Genomic DNA, 19899 nt, shown 5'->3' with positions numbered 1-19899 from the left:
TCACCTCTTCTCATGAGATTTCAAGGAATTGAATCAAAATTTTATATGTAATCTTACAAATCAATTAAACTCTACAAAAATTCATAGATTTATAAATCCATTAAAGTCTCGAATTCTTAATTGAATACACCCTTCTAAACATGAGACAGAAATTTCAAATGAAAGAAAAAAATATATGGAGAAATTTGAGAAAACAATGAAAATCTTGATTTTCCAATATGCACGGGGATCCTTGGATGTTGGATCTTTGGCCGCACTCTTACGCCGGAGCATAGTAGGGTTTTCGTCTTACGGCGGAGCATAGTAGAGTTTGTATGACACAATTAATCTTGCAGATCGGACCAACTTCTCTACCTCTCTAGTACTCTTCCTTTCCTGAGAGGAAACAAAGGTGGCAAGACACTGCTCTTCACCTGTGTGCAAATTGGCACATTTACCATCGGCCTTATTCTTATGCTTGCGGATCTTGTTCGTTCCAACCCTTTCTTTATCCTCTTCATATACTTCTCTTTGTTCCCTTCCTTCTCTTGATCCGTCGTTGTAGCTATATCCGCCAACGAGTTCGAGGAAGAAGAGGAAGACGAGGACGAGGAAGATGGGGACAATGTCGAAGCGCGTTGCTTCTTCAGTCTCAGTAGCTCCTTCCACAAAACCGTGCACTTAGGCGGCCTCGGAGATGGATCGTCGTCCACAAACCAACTCCCCCGGCTCTCCTCCTTGTTCACCCCCTCCTCATTCTCGTCTCCCTCAACGTCCTTGGTGTTGAGGTTGAGCTTCGTGAGCCGTTCGGCGTGCTGCTTTTGCCAATAGGGAAGGAGCTTCCCTTCGAAAAATAGCTCATCTGCAGACAACATGGCATGGCTACTCACGTTGCTCGAGAGAAACTCAAAATCCGGGTTACGTACCTTTTGGTGATCACCACCCTCCATTTTTTTGTCTTGTACTTCGCCGCGCGAATTCGGGGTGATGGAGATGAAGTTGTTCTCGTCGAGGAACTCAGCGGAGAACGAAATCCGCGGACTCGAAGGCGTGCCGACGGATCTAGGGGTTGCCTGAACAATTTCTAGGGATCCCATTTTTGTGGTAGTGAAAGAGTGGTTTTGAGCAAATGCATGAGGGTATGTGGTATATATAAAGGGAAGGAAGAGATGGTTTGTTGATGTTAATTTTTAAGTCAAGTGTTAATCTGTGTGTTATGTGATGGCTAATTGGGCAGTAATTATCGTTTGGATTATAAAAGTTAGGTGGTCTGGTGGAGGCGAAACAAGAGAGCTCAGGTGGTGTTTAGAATATAGAAGCAGGCACATGGACAACTTCACCTTATTGGGAACTCAATAAAGACAACAAATTTATATATTACCATAGCTTCTCATGCAATTCTAACTAGTGTTTTCTTTCTTGTTCTTCCAAAACCCCAAATTTGATTAGAAAAAGTGCAAAGTAACTTCCTGGAAAAGGATTTAACCTCTGCTCTTTTGAAGAATGGAAACTTTTTCTTTTGTTTGAACCCTTAGTGCTCATATGATTTATTCAATTCAACCACTAGAGAAAAAGAGGGAGTGCTAGAGGAGAAAAAGTGAGCGTAAAAATCATTTTCCTATAAATTATACAAAAGGAGAAGATATTTTCTTTTGTTAGACGGTTTGACATATTATACTATTAGATTTGTTGATTTGAACAATGCATCAGGTTACATATAATTTAGATTCATGTATCATAATGAGAGAAATTAGAAAAATTTTGTTACTTAAATAGAATATGAGAAGTGATTATCATACGTCTTTTTTTATATCTAAACATCGAATTGAATAAACCAAACTGAATCAACTAGTCATGATTAAAAAGAAGTGTATAAGAGATTAAAAATGGTATTATGTGTTTATCATTTTCGAATAAAAGATAATCTTAAAGCTTTTCATGCTTTGTCTTTTTATTGTTTTGTAGGTATTAGATTAGGGTAAATCCTATCAACCTTGCAAGATACATGTGATTATGTTGGAGAGGGGGATCTTTTGCTTTTTCAAATTTAAAACAGCACATAGGAGCAGGAAACTTTAAATTAGGATTATCTCATGGATTAGTGGTAATTAATCTAAATGAGTTTGGATTAGTCAAAGAGAGATTTGACTCCCCTGCTTACAGGGGTAGTATAAGTTATAACATGTTAGTTAGGGGTCCCAAGCATGTGGCCACATGTGCCATTCTGAATCATAGATACATTTTTATGACCAAACTAACCTTCTATAGGGTTTGCCTCTTTCTGGTATTTCATGTGAATTCCCCTATCTTGGGTTGGTTTTCTTGTCATTTTGAAAGGTTTTTGAAGTGGTAGATATCATGCCAACAGCTTAAAAAGCTTCCATTAAGATTTGGGGAGTTATAATTATAATTAAATCAGGACAGCTAATGAATATTTTTAGGGTAAATCACTAAATCTAATTATTATTAAGTATTGGGGTTGTTGTGTGGTCCTTCAGTGTCCTGTATTATATGTCTTTGTTGTAAGACTAAGGGAGACAATAATGTCTCAAAGTGTTTACTCATATATTAAACAACATTAACCACCATGTGATACCCAAATTATTTCTTGATTTTAACAGTCATCAATTAATGCCTGCATTTGCATCACAAGTCATAAGACTCGTTTGAAAGTACTTTTAGAATTACTGAAAATGCTTTTAGAGAAGAAAATTTTTGGGTTTCAAAAGTAGAAGCACTTCAAGTGTTTTTTTTAAGAATTTACTCGCATTTTACTAAGAATTGGTTCCAAATAAATTTTTCATCAAAAAACTATTAGTCAGTTTAAAAGCAATTCCAAACGATAGTTGGTGAAACCAAAGAGAATTAGGTGTGTAGATTAAAATTAATATTAAAAAATGTATGATTATGTTAAGAAAATATAGCACAACCATTACAATTTTTTGGAAAAAAAATCTGTCGAATAAACTTATTTGAGAGATTCCTCGATTATAAATATGTGATATGTTGATTGTCACTACACATAAGATTGACCTTACTCAAGACTTTCCTTGTAACTAGGTGGTTAATATGGTAAAGGTCTGTTTGAGACTGCTTTTGGAGACGTTAATAACACTTCCTAACTTATAAGTGTTTTTGGTTGATACAGAAGTGTTTTTATTGAGAAGTATCTGCCAAGTATTAGAAACAATTCCTAAATGCTTTTCCTTAAAATACTTTGGAATTCTAATAAAAAGTTACCAGTTTTTCAACCATGTTTCCTACTTAAGTAGTTTCGAACGATTGATAAATTGTAAATAAGTTCTGATGTTATGTACCTCAAACATAATGTTCACGTGCGAGGTGATTGAGAAATGGGTCTATAACTTTCTACATCTAAACATAAGGCTTGTGTCTAGTTAGACCATATGATTAACATAATTTTTTAACGTTTCCAACATTGTTCGTATATGTATCACTTTGTGAAATCGAAGGCTAGTACGTACTTGTTACTATTTATGTATAGTGTTGTCACAGACAATAGTAAAGGATTAAGACACAAGAACATAGTACCCTTCCTATCTGTCACATACGTGACTCGTTGGATTGTGTAAGTTTGTAACGTTGGAGAAAGGGAACCACAAATTTTGATATGTTTTAGACGTACTTACTTTTGCAAGAAGGATTAAATGCACCCAAAAGATAAAAGAGGTTATTCGTTGGAGGTCATAAAATATTTTCACTCCTAGTTATGGCATCCTTTTTAAATCTTGCACGCTCTTGTTTCGTTTTAATTTATTCAATTAGACGACTAGAAAAGAAAAATAGTGCATAAGATAAAAAAGAGAGCGCATAAATCACCGCTCAAAATAAAAACTCGGAGGCAAGGCAATGTGGGTGGCTAACTGTTGTGGGGGACCATTAAATATTAGCATACAGATGATAGACCACTGTATTAATTAAAGATTAAGAGGAGGTTTACTCTGGTTTCATGCAAATCCCAGCTGTTAAATACTCCATCATGGAGCTCTAGTTAGAGAGAGAGAGAGAGAGAGAGAGAGAGAGAGAGAGAGATTTAAGTTCTTTGACTATGTGTTTGTTTAATTACTTTCAGTTGGATACTTAACACTGTAATTTGTAAGACTCAGGCCACAGAGTATAATATATAGGTTAGGTGGATTGAAAAGTTTTTCTGAGTGTAAAGATACTTTTAGTGGTTCATGAACAGAGTATTGTTATAATTCTAACAACAACAAAAACTCCAGTGACAATTGTAAAGAAATGCTCCACAACTGAAGTTTATTGTCGCTTACTTAAAAACTGCTTATAATTAGAAGTGAATCCTACAAAAGCGCTCTCTAACCCAGTCTATTTGTTAGCGTTATAATAGAAATATTTGAGGACGAGAAAAGTTTAAGCAAAAACGAATGAGTGGATTTAAATGTGGTTGCGGTTAGCAAGGCCCAAAAACCTCACTAGAGTATCTCCCTGCAGTGTAGCGTGAGCATTTTCATCGGGCCGTGATCATAGGATTACTTAAAGGAGGAGTGTTAATTAATCTCTGCCTCCAACCAAAAAAATTAAAAAAAAAAAAAAATCTCTGCATGCAGTCTTTCAAGTTTCAACTAGATCTTCTGCTATGAATCATTTTGGAAGCTGCACTCTGACACCTTCAAATAATTCCACTACTTGAGGGAGCCACTTCTTTTGTTCTTTTGATGTAGATCATCGAACTCTGGACATAATCCAATCCACACCCACATTTACCAACGAGGAAAGATTGGCTCTTTAAATTAAGGAAGGAGTTCTTCCTCAAGACACTTTGTAACCGATTTATAAAACTTTGTGTTTATAATTAGAACCGTTCATATTATAAATCATTCTGTAAGATTATCTCTGCAAAAAAAAAAAAACAATTTAAAATAAGGTTGTTTAGTCAATCAACTACAGCAACACAAATAACGGTTCATAAAGCTTTTACGATATCTGACTATTTGTTTTTATATAGTTCGATAACTAAACGATCTCTTATTTTATTGATTTTCTGCAGAGATGGATCGTTACAGAATGATTTTTAATATGAACGAATCTAATCACAAACACAAAGCTTGTGAATCGGTAACATCTTGAGGAAGAACTCCTCATTGAGGAGTCAAGTTAATTCTTGTTTTGCCACCTAAGCTATCTCCACTCTCATTTTTAGTAACTTCTAAGTATGGTTTTACCAATTGTAAGGGGCTTCTAGCTCAAGTAATTAAGAGCATTTATTTTCAGTTTTTTGGACTTGAAATTCAATATTTGATTCCCCTCCCCCAACTATTGATTGTTATAAGGAAAAAAAAATAGGCTTATTAGTCGAAATGCTCCCTGAATCTGCCATTGAGTCTCAGTTTACCTCTTGAAACTGGTTTTGTCTCACTTTACCCCCTGAAACTAACATTTTCAACTCTTTTGTCTCACTTTACCCACTTCCGTAATGAATTGTTAAATTTAAGCATATTTTAGACATTTTAGTTTTTACACATTTATTTACCTTTAGCCTAATTTTTGACAACTCTAATTCAAACGCATAAATTTTGGGCATTTTTAAAAATAAATTATTCAATTAATAGAAAATTTCAGAGCAACAAAATCATTGTATCAATCAGAATAACGGTTACATTTGTTCGTAGAGTCATTTCACTGGCAAAACATCCATGTATTGGCTCGAAACTTCACAATTGAAAAATATTCGTTACAATAAAATCAGTATACCATTAAGCTATCCAAAATATTTCCCAAACCAAAAAAAATCATTTAAAGTAAATGTGCACAGTTTGAACAAGCTCATGCCTAGTGGAATCAGTGCTCAATTTTTTTTGTTTCAAAGTGTGCACATTTGCTTAAATGATTTTTTTTGGCTGCAAGTGAAATTACTCTTCAAACAAATATAACTCGTATTTTGGTTGATACAATGATTTGTTGCTTGAAAATTTTCTATTGATTGAATAATTTATTTTAAAATGCCCAAAATATATGTGTTTGAATTAGAGTTGTTAAAAATAAAATTGAGACTTGTTTAGTGTGGAATAAATGTGTAAAAACTGAATTGTCTAAAATACCCTTATGACACATCCCAACCCGGAATGTCAACTAGGACTCCGAATTGAGCTATGCTGGTTGACACCAAGAAGGTGACGAAGCCATTAAGTGTAGTGATGTGGAAAATATAAGTAAATTTAAACCTAAAAGTGTCTAAATACAAGAGTGCACCGTGAGCGGGAATGAACCCAATTCACATGTGATGACAGAGCATAAGTACCGTACAGTAAAATAGGGTGAGAATTATATCATCGATGATACTTGCCTACACCAAGATTTGCCAATAATCCTCGTCAGTACGAAAACTCTGCTACTAACATCTAGAGGGGCAAAAAATAAGGGTGAGTGGGCCTAAAAATAAAGTTTTAATAAAAATCTTTTGAAAGTGTTATAACCCCTCGCCGTAAAACCCGTATAGTTTCCAGAAAATAATATTACTACATAGGTATAAAAACCAATGCCCAAGAGCAGCGAAAACTAAAGTATGTCATGTCATAATATCTCAGCATTAATAAATGTAAGCCAGGTGTGAAACCAATATAAAATAGTATGACAGTCGGAGTCACCTAACGTGACCTGTATGACTGGACTTATAGCTCATCAATCTAGGCTAGCACACGAGTTGGAGTCACCTAGTGTGACCTGTACAATAGGTTGGGTATAAATATGTACGCTCAAGTACTACGATCACATGAAAGATGTGCGATAAATCACGGGTCACCTATGAGTCGGAACCACCTATTGTGGTATGTACGACAGGTTGGCACAAGACTTGGATTCAAGGTAAGCGTGTGGTGCGGGAGGTGAATAATCACGTGAAGGTTGGCCCTAGCCCTAGGTGGGAACATTAATACCCATGCAATACAATCCATTCAATCACATAATATTCACATAAAGCTTACTTGAGTCTTCGTAGCATCACACAATACAATCACAAGTGTAACAATGCAATATTTAAAATGTAGCTTATTTACGACATGGCAAGCAAAGCATAGTTCCATATAAAAAAAAATGTTTCTGGAAACCGTGAAGTTTATATATATATATATAAGAAAAAGACCCACTCACCTAAGGTCTGCGCTACAACTTCCTAGTACGAATATCGAGGCGTCACGAACGATCAGTGCCTAGAACAATTATCAAATCACATCTCAAAATCCTTATTGATAGGACACGTACCTTACATAAAACACATCCCCAAGGATGTTCTAAAATGACCCATTGACCAAAAGTCAACCGTCAATCAAAGATCGACGGTAGGGTCCACAACACTACGTAACTTGATCCGGAAGATCCGCATCACATATTTCCAATCCGTAACTTCCAAAAATTCACATTATGCTTCTAAAATATCATACTAAAGTTTCATTACGATCCAACGGTTGGATATCCGCCAATTGCAAATTCAAGTGGCGGTTAACGTTTTATTTGTGAACTAAAAATTCCAATTCAGGAAGATCTGTATGTCAAATTCCAAATCCATAAGTTTCTAATATCCTCAAATATTACATACTATAATGTATTAAAGTTTGGTGATGATCCAACGGTCGGATCGTCAATTCGTATAAGGATCAAGTAGCTGTCTCTATCAAAACTATGTTCAAACGATGAGATTTCATCAATTGGACTTCACCTATGGAATTGGGTTATCAAACTTAGCTTAGGAAGGTCAGGGGGTGCCTCGACCCACGCACCGCCGCACACGACGGTCGGCCGCCCCGACTTGCCAGAAAAATCAACTATTTCTAAAAAATATCAAATTTTATAGGAATGAAGATCTCAACGAGTAAAGCAAGTTTCATACCTGTGGCCAAGTCCAATTTGGCTGGGAAAAGCTTCAAATCGCCAAGAACCCGCCGAAACCCTAGAATTATGTGTTCTTCAATTCAATCAATCTGCAACACCACCATCCATAAAACTGTTTGGGCTTTGTTCCTGACCTCCAGAGAAGTGTTTTGGTGGTGGTGACTAAAGGTAAGTGTTTCAGAAATGGGTGGATCGCCACCTAGTACCTACCCAGCCGTGCGTCGACCTTCACGAAATTGGAACCAAAACTCTTTGTTTTTAGGTTGAGATGGTGGATGGGACGCCACTAAGTGATTTTTAGGTGATTAAGGGTGGTGATTCAACGAGAAGAATAGCATGATTTGCCCGGAATCAAACTGGGTCACAAACGGGTTGGTCGTGGGTGTGCACAGGTCAACGGGAAGGAAACCCCTCTTTCTCCTTTCCCGATTTGTTGCTTCTCTCTCATCTGATTGGTCTTTACCCTTTAGGTATGGTTTGGGGTTGAGGTGATTTTAAAAAAAGCTGGTATGAAAAAAAGCTGGGAGAGTTTTTGGTGTTTGGTAAACACCCCAAATCAATTTTTTTTTCAAAGTTTCAGATGAAAAAAAGCTAAAAAGTGGAAGCTGCAAAAGGCAGCTTAAAAAAATGGCTTATTGTGGAAGCTGCCAATGTTGCCCTCCTTTCTTCTTTCTCATTTCTCCCAACTCGGCAGCTCCACGTTGAGCCACCACATCGTCTCGCTGACTTCCTCTACCTACAACCTCCTCACTTCCTTTATTTTCCCAAGTCCCTTGTCCCATCCTAAGTCTCTCGAGTTCGAACCCAAGTCACTATTGTCTGACCCGAGACCGCTGCCTTCCGACCCAGAAGTCATTAACTCATGGGAGCTTATGAACGGGCTTAATGCCAACAGCTTCAGATTATCGTTGCTTTCGCCACCCAAACCCTTCGTTTTCTTAGAAAACTCCAACCCGAATCGCGCAATTCTTAAATCTCCGTACGAAAGCGTCTTCCGAGTGAACAACAAGAAGGATCCACTTGATCGGTTAGAGAAAATACGCCCGCCGGGCAGAGAAAACAAAGTCGTTGTCTACAAGACGACGCGAGGAGTGCGGCGGACTTTTGAGGAGCGTAACGTCGTCCGGGCAGAGATAGAAGACCTTTGGGTGATGATTGTTGAGCGTGACGTGTCAATGGATCGCGAGTTCAGAGAAGAGTTGAGCGACTTGATGAAGGGGAAAGGGAAGGAGGCAGCAGTGCCGCCATAGGTGTTTGTGAAGGGGAGATATATAGGTGGCTCTGAGAAGGTGCTGAAGATTTTGGAGAAGGGTTTGCTGGGTTAGATTCTTGTTGGATGTCCAAAGAGAAAAGCTGGGTCTGTGTGTGAAGGGTGTGGGGAGGCAAGGAACACTATCATATTGCTTTTTTTTTTTTTTTTTTTTTCCAAATGCACTTTTACAAAAAAAGTTTACCAAACACTATGCTGCTTTATTTCACAGCTGATTATTCTTAACAGCACAGAAGAAACAGCTTTTTTTCAAAGCACAGCAATGCCAAACCAGCCCTTAATCTGATTGGTCAGTCTTCCCGCAAGGTGGGAGTTCAATTTATTTAACTGAACTTTAAATAACTAATTTCAAACGTTCGTAACTATATCATTATAATCCGAACTCGTAAACAGTTTTCGCCTATGCGTTCATAGTGATGAGTACTACGAGGATACGCTAAAAGAATAAGTCCTACGTCTCTCTAACCAATGGTCAACGAAAGTCAAAATCTTTGCCTCAAGGGCATTTTCGTAAAATCACTAATTTAAAATTTATAAAGCTTAGAATTAGGGACAGGTTGTCACACTTAAATTTAATAGTCCATTAACGGAAGTTGGTAAAATGAGACAAAAGAGTTGAAAATGTCCAAAATGAGACAAAACCAGTTCCATGGGGTAAAGTGGCAGTTTCAGGGGGTATTTCGACTAATAAGCCAAAAAAATATGGTATTGATTCACTTATATTATAACATATTATTAACTGATGTTATAGCCTAAAGTATAAACTCGTCACTAGCATATAATATAATTTGAGAAAATTAGTAACACAATGTTGGCATGCCATGTGATGCTATGTGCGGTGTTAACCGTTAATGGTCAATTAATACAAAGTTTTGTTGTGACTATCAATCCTACATCAAAAGAAATGATGGACCTTGCATCTATGCTAATAATAAAAGTGTAGATGTAATACGAGAGTATGAAGATCGCTTCCCTTACTAATCTAGATTGCCTCACTCATCTCTTTCTTTTAATTAAGTATTTTACAAATGCATTCGCAGGCAAGATAGGGATATGGTTAACTCAAATGGTGATGATATATATATGATCTATTAATTTGTGCATGTCGATTGCAATGTGATTATGTGGTAAACTAATTTAGGCGGTGGTTTAATTTTTATTGTTGTTTTTCTTTTCTACTAGTGAATTAGATCGATTGGTGAATGACTATATTTTTCTTAAATCATAAAGTACAGGAGAACGATATTGATATATCGATCTAACTGCATGTGCATGTGCATGCAGCAAGCAACCCCCACAGAACTAGTTATCGTCGTCCTTGGGAGGCTGGTAGCACAACACTCAAATGCGAGAGCAATGCTGAGGAGCATAATCATGCCAAATTAAGCTGTCCCTCGTGCTTAGCTTTAATGTTCAAGACTACTAGAGTTGTTCAGACATGGCGTTTTCCAATTAGTTCAAGTATCCTATCATTGCATGTAACAAAGTGAAACAACTAGGATACATAAACTATTTATCCTTCTAAACACAAATCCTGTTTGCATGGCATTCTCGTCCTCTACCGTAATTAGGATATATAAACTATTTGTCCTTCCAAACATAAACCCTATTGCAATCAAAATAGGTGCATATCAGTATTTTTTTCGCCTTCATAAAGCTCAACATTTTTACTCGATTTTTTTTTTTTTATTAACACTCGTCAAATATAAACTCTATATAGTCGAGTGAAATCGTGTGAGTGGCCTTGAAAAAGGTATTGTTTTTGTCTACCATTATTTGACGGAAAGGTGAATGGAAGTGAACATATTTGCCAAATTGTAAGATAAATTGAACTCTGGGTGGTTAATGGTGAAGTTGTTTAGTTTGGGATGTTGGATTAAGTACTGGTTTGGTACTAAGGTGCTTTTATAAAAAGTGGATATAAAAAAAAGTTTAGCTAAAAAAGGTGTTTGGTAAACACTTAAAAACAACTTATTTAAATTGGAAAACTTCATATGTCATTTGTTGAAAATTTCCTTTCAAAGTTAATGTAAACCACATGTAATTACCCCTCTCTCTATATACATATATATACTTTAGGGTCTCTTAAAATATGGTTCTCCGCTTGCCCTGCCAATGAGGCAATCGCACTTTAAGTTCACTGTGCACTATGCACTGTAACTCTCTCATGTTACAACGTGTGATTAATTTAAGATACAGATACAGTGACTTCGTGTAGAAAAACTTCTGCAATGGTTGATAGATACTATTCAAACTTTACAAATATGGCCTCAACCCCCAAATACTGTACTAGTAGTAATACGTGGTGTGAAAGGGGTGGCTATTGTTCATTGAGGGGGCCATTGTATTATTTGCTTAAGGTCCGCATGAAACAAGTTAGATTCAGAAGAGTGTCATCGATCTGGCAAAAGACAATCTACCAGGTCCGAATTAATGTGATTTTGTCCACCTCCATAATTTTGTTTCTGAAATATTTACCATAATAATCTATAAACTTGATTTAACTGTAAATGTGTGACATATACAAGCATAGTAATGAATTAAAATGTTGTTCTTGTTCCATATTCGTTTTGAAGAACCTCACCACGCAACGAATTAATAAAAAACAAACAAATTTTTTTTTCTTGTGCTGTTAGTATAACGAGTTAAGATTTTGATAGGTTCAAATCTTTCATCCTACAGCCAAACAAATTCGTGGAATATCAAAAACGCCGGAAAACAACCACAACTTTAACGGAAATGGTAACCTTACTCATCCAATTCCAACCAACATCTAGGGGTCTACTCTGTTATCTGAATTTTTTGTACTTACGGAACTTAGATTTGAAAAAATGTCCATAAAATTGGAGGCTTGGCAGCTGCTTCCCGTATTAAAATATCCACCGTCTTTATCCAATCACGACCTCTGAAGCTTTACGCACATGGCTGACCTCAAGTCAACCCTCAACGAACTGAAATGACCATGTGCCTAACTTTCTCCCATTTAATTTAATTTTCTAATTTTTCTTTTAATTGTTTTAAAGCCAGAACTTGAAAAATATATTATGTGTACCCGAACACAAAGTACCGAACACAAAGTATTACGTAACGTATTATAATATAAGTAAGCGACATAATTGATATGTCTTATTTTAGAATATGCTTTCTATGTTAATGTAGTCATATTATGACATATATTGTATCGACTTATATAAACTTGATTCGTACAAATAATTTCCAAAGGATTTTTAGCTAAAAATGGTTCATGAGATTTAAAATCGATAGATTTGGTCCCTGAGTTTGTTTACCATCAATCATTTTGGTCATTCCGTGAAAAATTTTCGTTAAAATAATAATAAAAAAACAAAAGGGTTAAACTCTGTTTACTACCTGAAATTTTGTGGTTTTCAACATTTTTTTCGTCCCAGAGTCATACCTAAAGTGTAAATTTTGGGACAGTCATATACATCCGTTAGTCAAACTGTTAAGTCTCATGTTAAATGTGACGTGGCGTCCATGTGGACAATAACTAGGCACCACGTGTCATCCACGTGGAAATTAAAAATAAATTATTTTATAAAATAAAATAAAATATTTATATAATAAAAAAATAAAAAAAAACCCTTCATCTTCCCCAAATCCCACTCGTGCCCACCCTCCCATCACCTACTCGTCTTCTACCTCCCCCAACCCCCTCCCTTCCTTCTTCCCTCTGCAACCCGCACCCTCTTCCCCAAAACCTCCCCCAAGCTCACTCCAACCACCAAAACCAGTCTCCCCCAACCTTCCTTCTTCCCTCTACAACTTGCACCTTTTCCCCCCAACCTGCACCCTTCTTTCCTTCTTCCCTCAGATCCAAGCTCACTCCCAAAACGATAACACACGGCCAAAACGACAACCCACAACTAAAAGATTTCTCCGGTGCTCCTCTCTGCTACTAATTTTCGACTTTCCCGACACATCTCCCTCCCCTGATCCCTCTGTACCGAACCTACTCCATCTCCACCTTCTTCACCTCCCCTCCCTTCTCCTAATCCCCAAAAAAATTCAATTTTCAGAAAAATTGAGCAAACCCAAAATATTTTTGACCCATTTGACTTCAACTTCGATTTCTTGCCGTCGCGGCTGAACTCCAAACCAAATGGTGATGGTAGATTTCGACGATGTGGGGGTGCTCGGAGAAGTGGCGGCGTCATTGTACTGGGCGTGCGACCTATTTGGTCGAAAACTTGAAGAATTTGGTGCGTTTTAATTTGAGGATAAGCTGGGATTGAATCCACGTGTTGGATTCAAAATTTGGTCGTTTTTTGGGTGTTTGATGGTTTCGAAAATCTAAAACCCAAAAAGTAGAGTAGAGCACTACAGGGAAAGACAAAAACGACCACGGGTTGGGTGGTCGGGTTTTGGCGATAGGTGGAGAAGTATGGGTCAGTGGAAGTTCCAAAAGCACAGTGAAGGAGCTAGTGCGAAAAAGCAGCGACGTCGTGGGTCGAGGTACGTTTTTGGCAGGAGTAGTGAGCGGAGTAGGGACCTGGAGGTGCTGCTCTGTTGGGGCTTCAGCGGGGAGGTAGGTGCAGGTAAGCGATTTCTGGCAAGAGTAGTGATTGGAGTAGAACCCGAAGGTGCTGCTCTGTTAGGGCTTCGGTGGGGAAGTAGGTGCAAGGAAGAGAATGAGGAAGGGAGAAGAAGGGAGGGGGTCGGGGAAGGAAGGGGTCGGGAATGAAGGGTGGTGAGGAGGGTGCATGAAGTCTTTAGTTGGAGATTGGACATTTTGGGGGGTTTGATTAAGGCTGGCTAAGTGCGAATGAGGGTGGGATTTGGGGAAGACGAAGAGGTGGGTGATAGGAGGGTAGGGCACGGGTGGGATTTGGGAAAGATGAAGGTTTTTTTTATTTATTATATAAATTTTTTATTTTATTTTATAAAATAATTTATTTTTAATTTCCACGTGGATGACACGTGGTGCCCAGTCATTGTTCACATGGCACCACGTCACAGTTAATGGGAGACTTAACAGTTTGACTAACGGATGTATAAGACTGTCCCAAAATTCACACTTTAAATATGACTCTGGGACGAAAAAAACTTAATGTACTAAATATTGAAAACCACGAAACATGAGGGTAGTAAACAGTTTTTTGCCCAAAACAAAAATACCTCAATTTTTGTTGAAACATTTATTAAATTGAAAATATTTTGTCATTTTATTCCTTATTTAACAAAGACTTCTCATGGAAGAGTCAAAATAATTGACGGTGAACAAATTTAAAATATCTATCATGGAAGAGTTAAAATGATTAACGGTAAATAAATTCAAAGTATATATTAATTAATGGTGAACAAATTTAAAATTAAAATATAAAATTGACTAAAAAGTCAATGTCCATATAAAAGTCAGAAACAGTCGTACACATTTCCAGAAAAAATCTGATGCATAAAAGGTTATGACAACTGAAATAATCATCACAAACAAACACGGAAAAAGCAAAAGCCAAAAGCATAACTTCATTCCCGAAAAAAAAAAAAAAAAAAAAAAAGCATAACTTCATGCTATAATAATTTACGTTTAAGTACAGTTTTAGTTTTTTGCGGTCAAATAATCGAAAAACCAAAAGCTAACAAACCAAACACAGCCCTAGAAAAACAAGATTCAAGTTCCAAGGGGCTAAAGTAACCAATTTTGATCGATTCCTTAATATTTGAGACCAAATCCAAATGAGTGTTTCCAAAGTACCACCCATCACATGCATCATCTGAAAGCAACTTGCATGTAAAAATTTACTATTATACGGCGTTTTGATTAAATAATGTAATGATACATAAATATTAAATTATATATGTTATTATATTATTAAACCAGAACGTTAAGGTATATAAATTTGTTCCGTAAGTTTTTCTAAAACCGTCATGTATGCAGCTAGTTAGATAACCTAACTCTCTCTTGGTAACAAACACAGAGATAAAAATACTTATAATTAACTTGGGATCTAATTAGTCATACAAATTAATTAATTATTTTACATTTAATAATTAACTTGGATCTCAAATCTCATGACTGACCATGGTTGTAGTGCTCTTGCCATGAACCAAGGAGTTCTTGCAATGAGCAATTGCGCCTTGAATTGCACTCTGAAGCTCCTCCATCGACGATCTGTCCCCGTACGATGACGTGCTACTACTAGGGCCACCACCACCCGAGCCCGTTAGACCCCCAGTGCGGGAAAGAATCCCCGAGTGGCTCGGGGATCCCCGCATTGAAGAAGGGCAGCTAGAAACGCACCCTCTCTTTCTAGGGTACCTCAGGTTACCGGAGAAGGAATGGGAAAATAATCCATGATTATTAGAGCCATAATCTTTATGAGTATTCCTTGCCGTCGTCGCCGTACATTTGTCGGGTGTTTTCGTTGTTGTGGTCGTGACCCCCACTCCTCCTCCTCCTCCTCCCCCCATTTTTTGTTGTTGTTTTTGGGAGAGTTTTTCATACAAGGGCTTCACCTTCTTCAGGTACTTACTAATAACCTCCTTGGCAGTAGTGCTCATGCGTTTAGGTTTCACTGCATTGTTAGATCCGAGCCCCGCCGCGGCGGCGTTGTTGTGAGGATCTAGAGTGTTGTCTTTCTGCACTTTCGGTTCCTTCTTGAACACGGAGGAGAATCTCGATAACGAGAAGTACTTCTTCTTCGAAACGCCGTCGTTGGAGTGGACGCTCACGTACTTATTGTTGTTGTTATAGTTGAAGGCGCGCTTGAACAACGACTCTTCGTTGTTTTCCTCCGTGACGGAGCTGGGGCGGCGGGAGGAGTCGCATGATTGGTCGGCCAAGAGCACGAGGTCGCTGGCAAAAGAGGAGGTAGAATCTCGTGACTCGTTGGAGGAGCTGCCGGTGGAGTCACGCGACGTGGTGGTGTCGGAGGAGGAAGAGTAGGACGCGGAGGAGGGGAGGAGGAGGGTCCGGACCATGGAGAGGCGAGGGGAGAGGTGGAGAGGGAGGATCTGTCCTTTGTAGAAGAGCTCGTCGGCGGGGCAGACGGCGTTGGAGGATTTGCGAGGGGAGAGAGAGATGGTGAACTCGAAGTCGGAGGAGGAGGAGGAGGAGGAATGGAAGGAGTGGGTGGGTGAGGGCGGTAGGGTTTGAGATTTTTGGTGGAGGTGACGGCGGTGAGGGTGAGGATTGGGTTTGTTCATATTATTGGTCGTATCTTTTGCCGTGCTCAACGTCTCCATTTGTGGTGTGTTGAGCAAATGAAGTTACATGTAATGATTTTTGTGAGTTTGATGAGGGTTTTTGTGGTCCGTCAATTTTTGGAGAGGTGGTGGGTCGTGTTTTGTACGTTAAAATTTGCGTGGATCTGGGTTTTTGAAGCTCACATGGGATGATGGGTCTCCAAGTTTGAATTCTTATTTTTCTCTTCATCTCTTTATGGTTATGAGTAACATAAGTAACATGTTTTTTTTTCACCCCATAATTGAATCATATTTTATAGATTGCATGATATAACGATTGATGATTTAATTTTTTATTTAAATAATTAAATAAAGAATTTAACCATCAACAACTACATCATAAGATTTCAAATAAGAGTTAAAAACATAATCTCCCCACTATTTTCCTAATAAGAATTAACAACTTGATTAAAGCGTCCCACTTACATCAATAAAAAAACAAATATATATATATATATATATATTATAATTTAAGAAAAATCATAAGATGATACAACGGTGTCATGAATGAATGAAGAAAAATAATAAGATGATACAACGGTGTCATGAATGAATGAGGATCCTCTACGGATCCTCTTTGTCTCAAAGATTCTTCAATTATGTTCGTTCATCGTAAATTATGCAGTTAATTTTTGTCCAGTACTATTTATATTCAATTTTAAATAAAAAAATTTAAAATAATTCTAATTATACAATATACAATGAATTAATATGATTGAATGATCTCTGAAATTCTCACAAAGAAGATCGATAGAAGATCTCATCGTCCTAAATAAACCGAAAAAATTACTGCCCTCTCTTTTGGCTGACTGCTGTGTATGACGATAGCAAGTGGCCAGTGGGTACTGATTAGATTGTAGAGATTCACGTGTCTGAAACGTGAAAGGTGGGGTTTACTTCATGTATTTATGTAAGGTATCTTTGAGCTAATTGGTGCATTAATCGAAGAAGCTAGGGTGCTGAAATAAGGCGAGCACGACCTACTTAAATAAGGCACGATATGTTTTAAGTTTATTTAAATAAGAAATAGTACAGTCATTCAATACTACGATCTAGTGGTATTACCTTTTTACCTATAAATAAGATGTCTTAGGTTCGAATATCATAGATGACGAATTCGATTTTAAATTAAATTGTCCATTATATGACTTAGCGAAACTCTTTTTTTCCCTTAATGTAAAATATATCGTTGTACTAAAAAAAATAAAACTCGATACGACGTGATTGGATTTGTAAAATGTGGACAGACCTAGCCTAAGGTATAGACGTAATGGACTAACCAGTTCACGGCCCATTGGTCCGTCATTGGCCGAGCACAGCCCGCGGCCCTAACTCATTATGGAAAATCTCATTTATTCATTATGTTTTCAATTACAAACATACATTTTAAAGTTAGTAAAACTTAATATTAGTTATATTTAGCTTAGTAACATGTCCAGATAATTTTTTTTCTAATTTTAAAATAATTAAAAATTAAGTTTTGCTGAAGTCGGCCTGTTTAATGACTCAAACAACACGATATAGGTCCTAAAAGGTCAGGAACCGAGGGCTAGGCAGGGCTAAATATTTTATTAATTGAGTAGTCCCAAGTACAAATTTTTTATTAAATGAGCCTACTCAAACGCGACCTAAGTCCACGTGAGATGACCTTAAATGGGCCGAACCGCGTTTGCACCTCTAGCCCGTATTGTGAGAGCATTGCCACTGTATGCTGGACGACAGATGGCTTGTATGATCACCAGAATCACTACAATAATACAGTTAATGTGGTTGTGTGTGTGTGTGTGTGATTTTAAAAGGATTAAAAATGCCAAGTAGGTCGTGTTTGATCCAACAGGATCTTCTCCGGATCTTTTTGGTAAAGATTCTGAGGATCCGTGAATCATGTTCGTTTATCGTATATCGTGCGGACAGTTTTTGTCATATACTATTTGTATTTAATTTTATATAAAAATATTTAAAATAATTTTTGACTGCACAATGTACGATAAACGGACACAGTTCACGAATTCCTGGGATCCTCACAAAGAGGATCCGGATTCGTGTTTGATAATAACGGGTTTAAAATGATCAATACATTTTCAAATAACCAAAAGGGTTTATAGCAGCTTTTGACGTGAAAAATTGAAAGTGGTTTGATCACAAATGCATTTTGAGAAATTTTATTTGAATCCATGCAATCTCTTTATACAATCAGCTTACTCTTTACACCCATATTATTTTTAACTAAACTATCAATATATTTTTTAAACCCAAATTTACCACATAAATTACCCTCATCACAAACCCAATTTGATAAGTAAATCTATCTTTACACCCATTTTCAAAAGGTAAAACATCTAAATCAAAGCATATGTTTTCTTCAGGCCTAAGCAATCTTGTAATTCTTCAGGCCCTTTAAAAGCAAAATGTTATTGAGGGATTGAAAGAATTGTTTAAGGAATGGGATCCATTTGCTTTAGTTTTGATATGAGGTTGGCAAATGTTGCTATATGTGGGTAACTCAGTCGGGGCATGTATGAAGAACCAGAATTGGTCTTTGCAAGTGCCTGTAAGAAGACTAAAGGGTCTTTCATGAAGGCTCGGGAAATGCTTACGGCTCACGCCTTGAACACCCGTAAGGTGGATTTGGCTGTTTAGCGAATTGTGAGCTGCTGTTTCGGAAAGCAAGAATGAGGAATTGCATCCATCCCCAGATACCAAAATTGCATTTCTCAAGTATTTTGAGGATGATAAAGATGTTGATGATGCTGAGAAATTTTGTGAGATTCTGAAGCGTCTAGGTTGTCTCAATTGCAGTGAGTATTATTTGCTGCTTAAGATTTACATAGCTGCAGGAAAATCAGATCCTAAGATGCACCAAGGATGGGACATCGAGTGAATTTTTTCTTTGAGTTCATAAAATAATTAAAATAAAATAAAAACTCAAAAATCGATTCATACTTTAGTTGGAAGATCAAAAACTTCAAAATCACTATCTATTTATAAAAAAGAGCTTATTTTCTCTATAATAGCATATTAGGATTTTAGCCAGAGTAGGACACAATAGAAAGATTGGATAATAGTAAGGTTTGATTATTGAATGTGGGTTTATTGATACATTTTAGTTTTCTTGTTAATTTTATCTTATACTTTATGGTAATTGTGCAATAGGATAAAAAAGACACTTCACATTTAAAATTTAAGTTGAGTGTAGAAAGAGGTTATATGGGTTCAAATAAAATTTCTTATGCACTTTTCAGGAAGCTTCTTCAAATGATTTTGAAAGAAAAAAAATTGAATGAGTACTACGACATCATATATACTAAAACTGAGTTTCCCCCGGCACTGTTTATCACCAGTGTTCGGACAGATTTGCCCTCGGTTTTTCTGAGAGTGTTCTTTTGGCTTTTCTACAGTAGAAAGTCTGTTTCGCCCCTTTTGGCCACACGTCTTTCATCTCTGGTCTCTCCATTTCGTCCGTTTCTTCTTTTCCGTTTTACTTTTGCTTCACCTCTGTTTTTGCCATCTTGCTTTCGCTCTTTGTCTTTCTCGAATTCTCTCTTGCTCTCAAATCTTTAGTCCTCAAATCTTTAGTCCTT

General features: G+C 37.1%; 3 protein-coding genes across 3 annotated transcripts; 1 reads left to right on the top strand and 2 right to left on the bottom strand.

Annotated features, from left to right (window-relative positions):
* Positions 1–65: 65 nt before the first annotated feature.
* On the bottom strand, positions 66–1353 carry LOC103930791. Its single transcript, XM_009340166.3, has one exon. It carries the CDS (start codon positions 1074–1076, stop codon positions 351–353), a length of 726 nt encoding a protein of 241 aa, XP_009338441.2. The 5' UTR covers positions 1077–1353; the 3' UTR covers positions 66–350.
* A 7142-nt stretch (positions 1354–8495) lies between these two features.
* LOC125477294 (uncharacterized protein At5g39865-like) lies at positions 8496–9095 on the top strand. Its single transcript, XM_048584250.1, has one exon. The coding sequence runs from the start codon at positions 8496–8498 to the stop codon at positions 9093–9095; it is 600 nt and encodes a 199-aa protein (XP_048440207.1).
* A 5911-nt stretch (positions 9096–15006) lies between these two features.
* On the bottom strand, positions 15007–16497 carry LOC103930790 (probable membrane-associated kinase regulator 1). The gene has a single exon (XM_009340165.3). The coding sequence runs from the start codon at positions 16316–16318 to the stop codon at positions 15137–15139; it is 1182 nt and encodes a 393-aa protein (XP_009338440.2). The 5' UTR covers positions 16319–16497; the 3' UTR covers positions 15007–15136.
* Positions 16498–19899: the final 3402 nt, after the last annotated feature.

Source organism: the organism of the source record quoted next, unplaced genomic scaffold (assembly GCF_019419815.1).
Source record: "Pyrus x bretschneideri cultivar Hongxiangsu unplaced genomic scaffold, Pyrus_bretschneideri_v1 Contig21, whole genome shotgun sequence".
NCBI classification, from domain to species: domain Eukaryota; kingdom Viridiplantae; phylum Streptophyta; class Magnoliopsida; order Rosales; family Rosaceae; genus Pyrus; species Pyrus x bretschneideri.
This window is presented reverse-complemented; position numbering and strand designations above follow the sequence as displayed.

Coding starts and splice junctions, on each gene's coding strand:
- LOC103930790 (XM_009340165.3), bottom strand. CDS start 16,318: ATGGAGACGTTGAGCACGGCAAAAGATACGACCAATAATATGAACAAA.
- LOC125477294 (XM_048584250.1), top strand. CDS start 8,496: ATGTTGCCCTCCTTTCTTCTTTCTCATTTCTCCCAACTCGGCAGCTCC.
- LOC103930791 (XM_009340166.3), bottom strand. CDS start 1,076: ATGGGATCCCTAGAAATTGTTCAGGCAACCCCTAGATCCGTCGGCACG.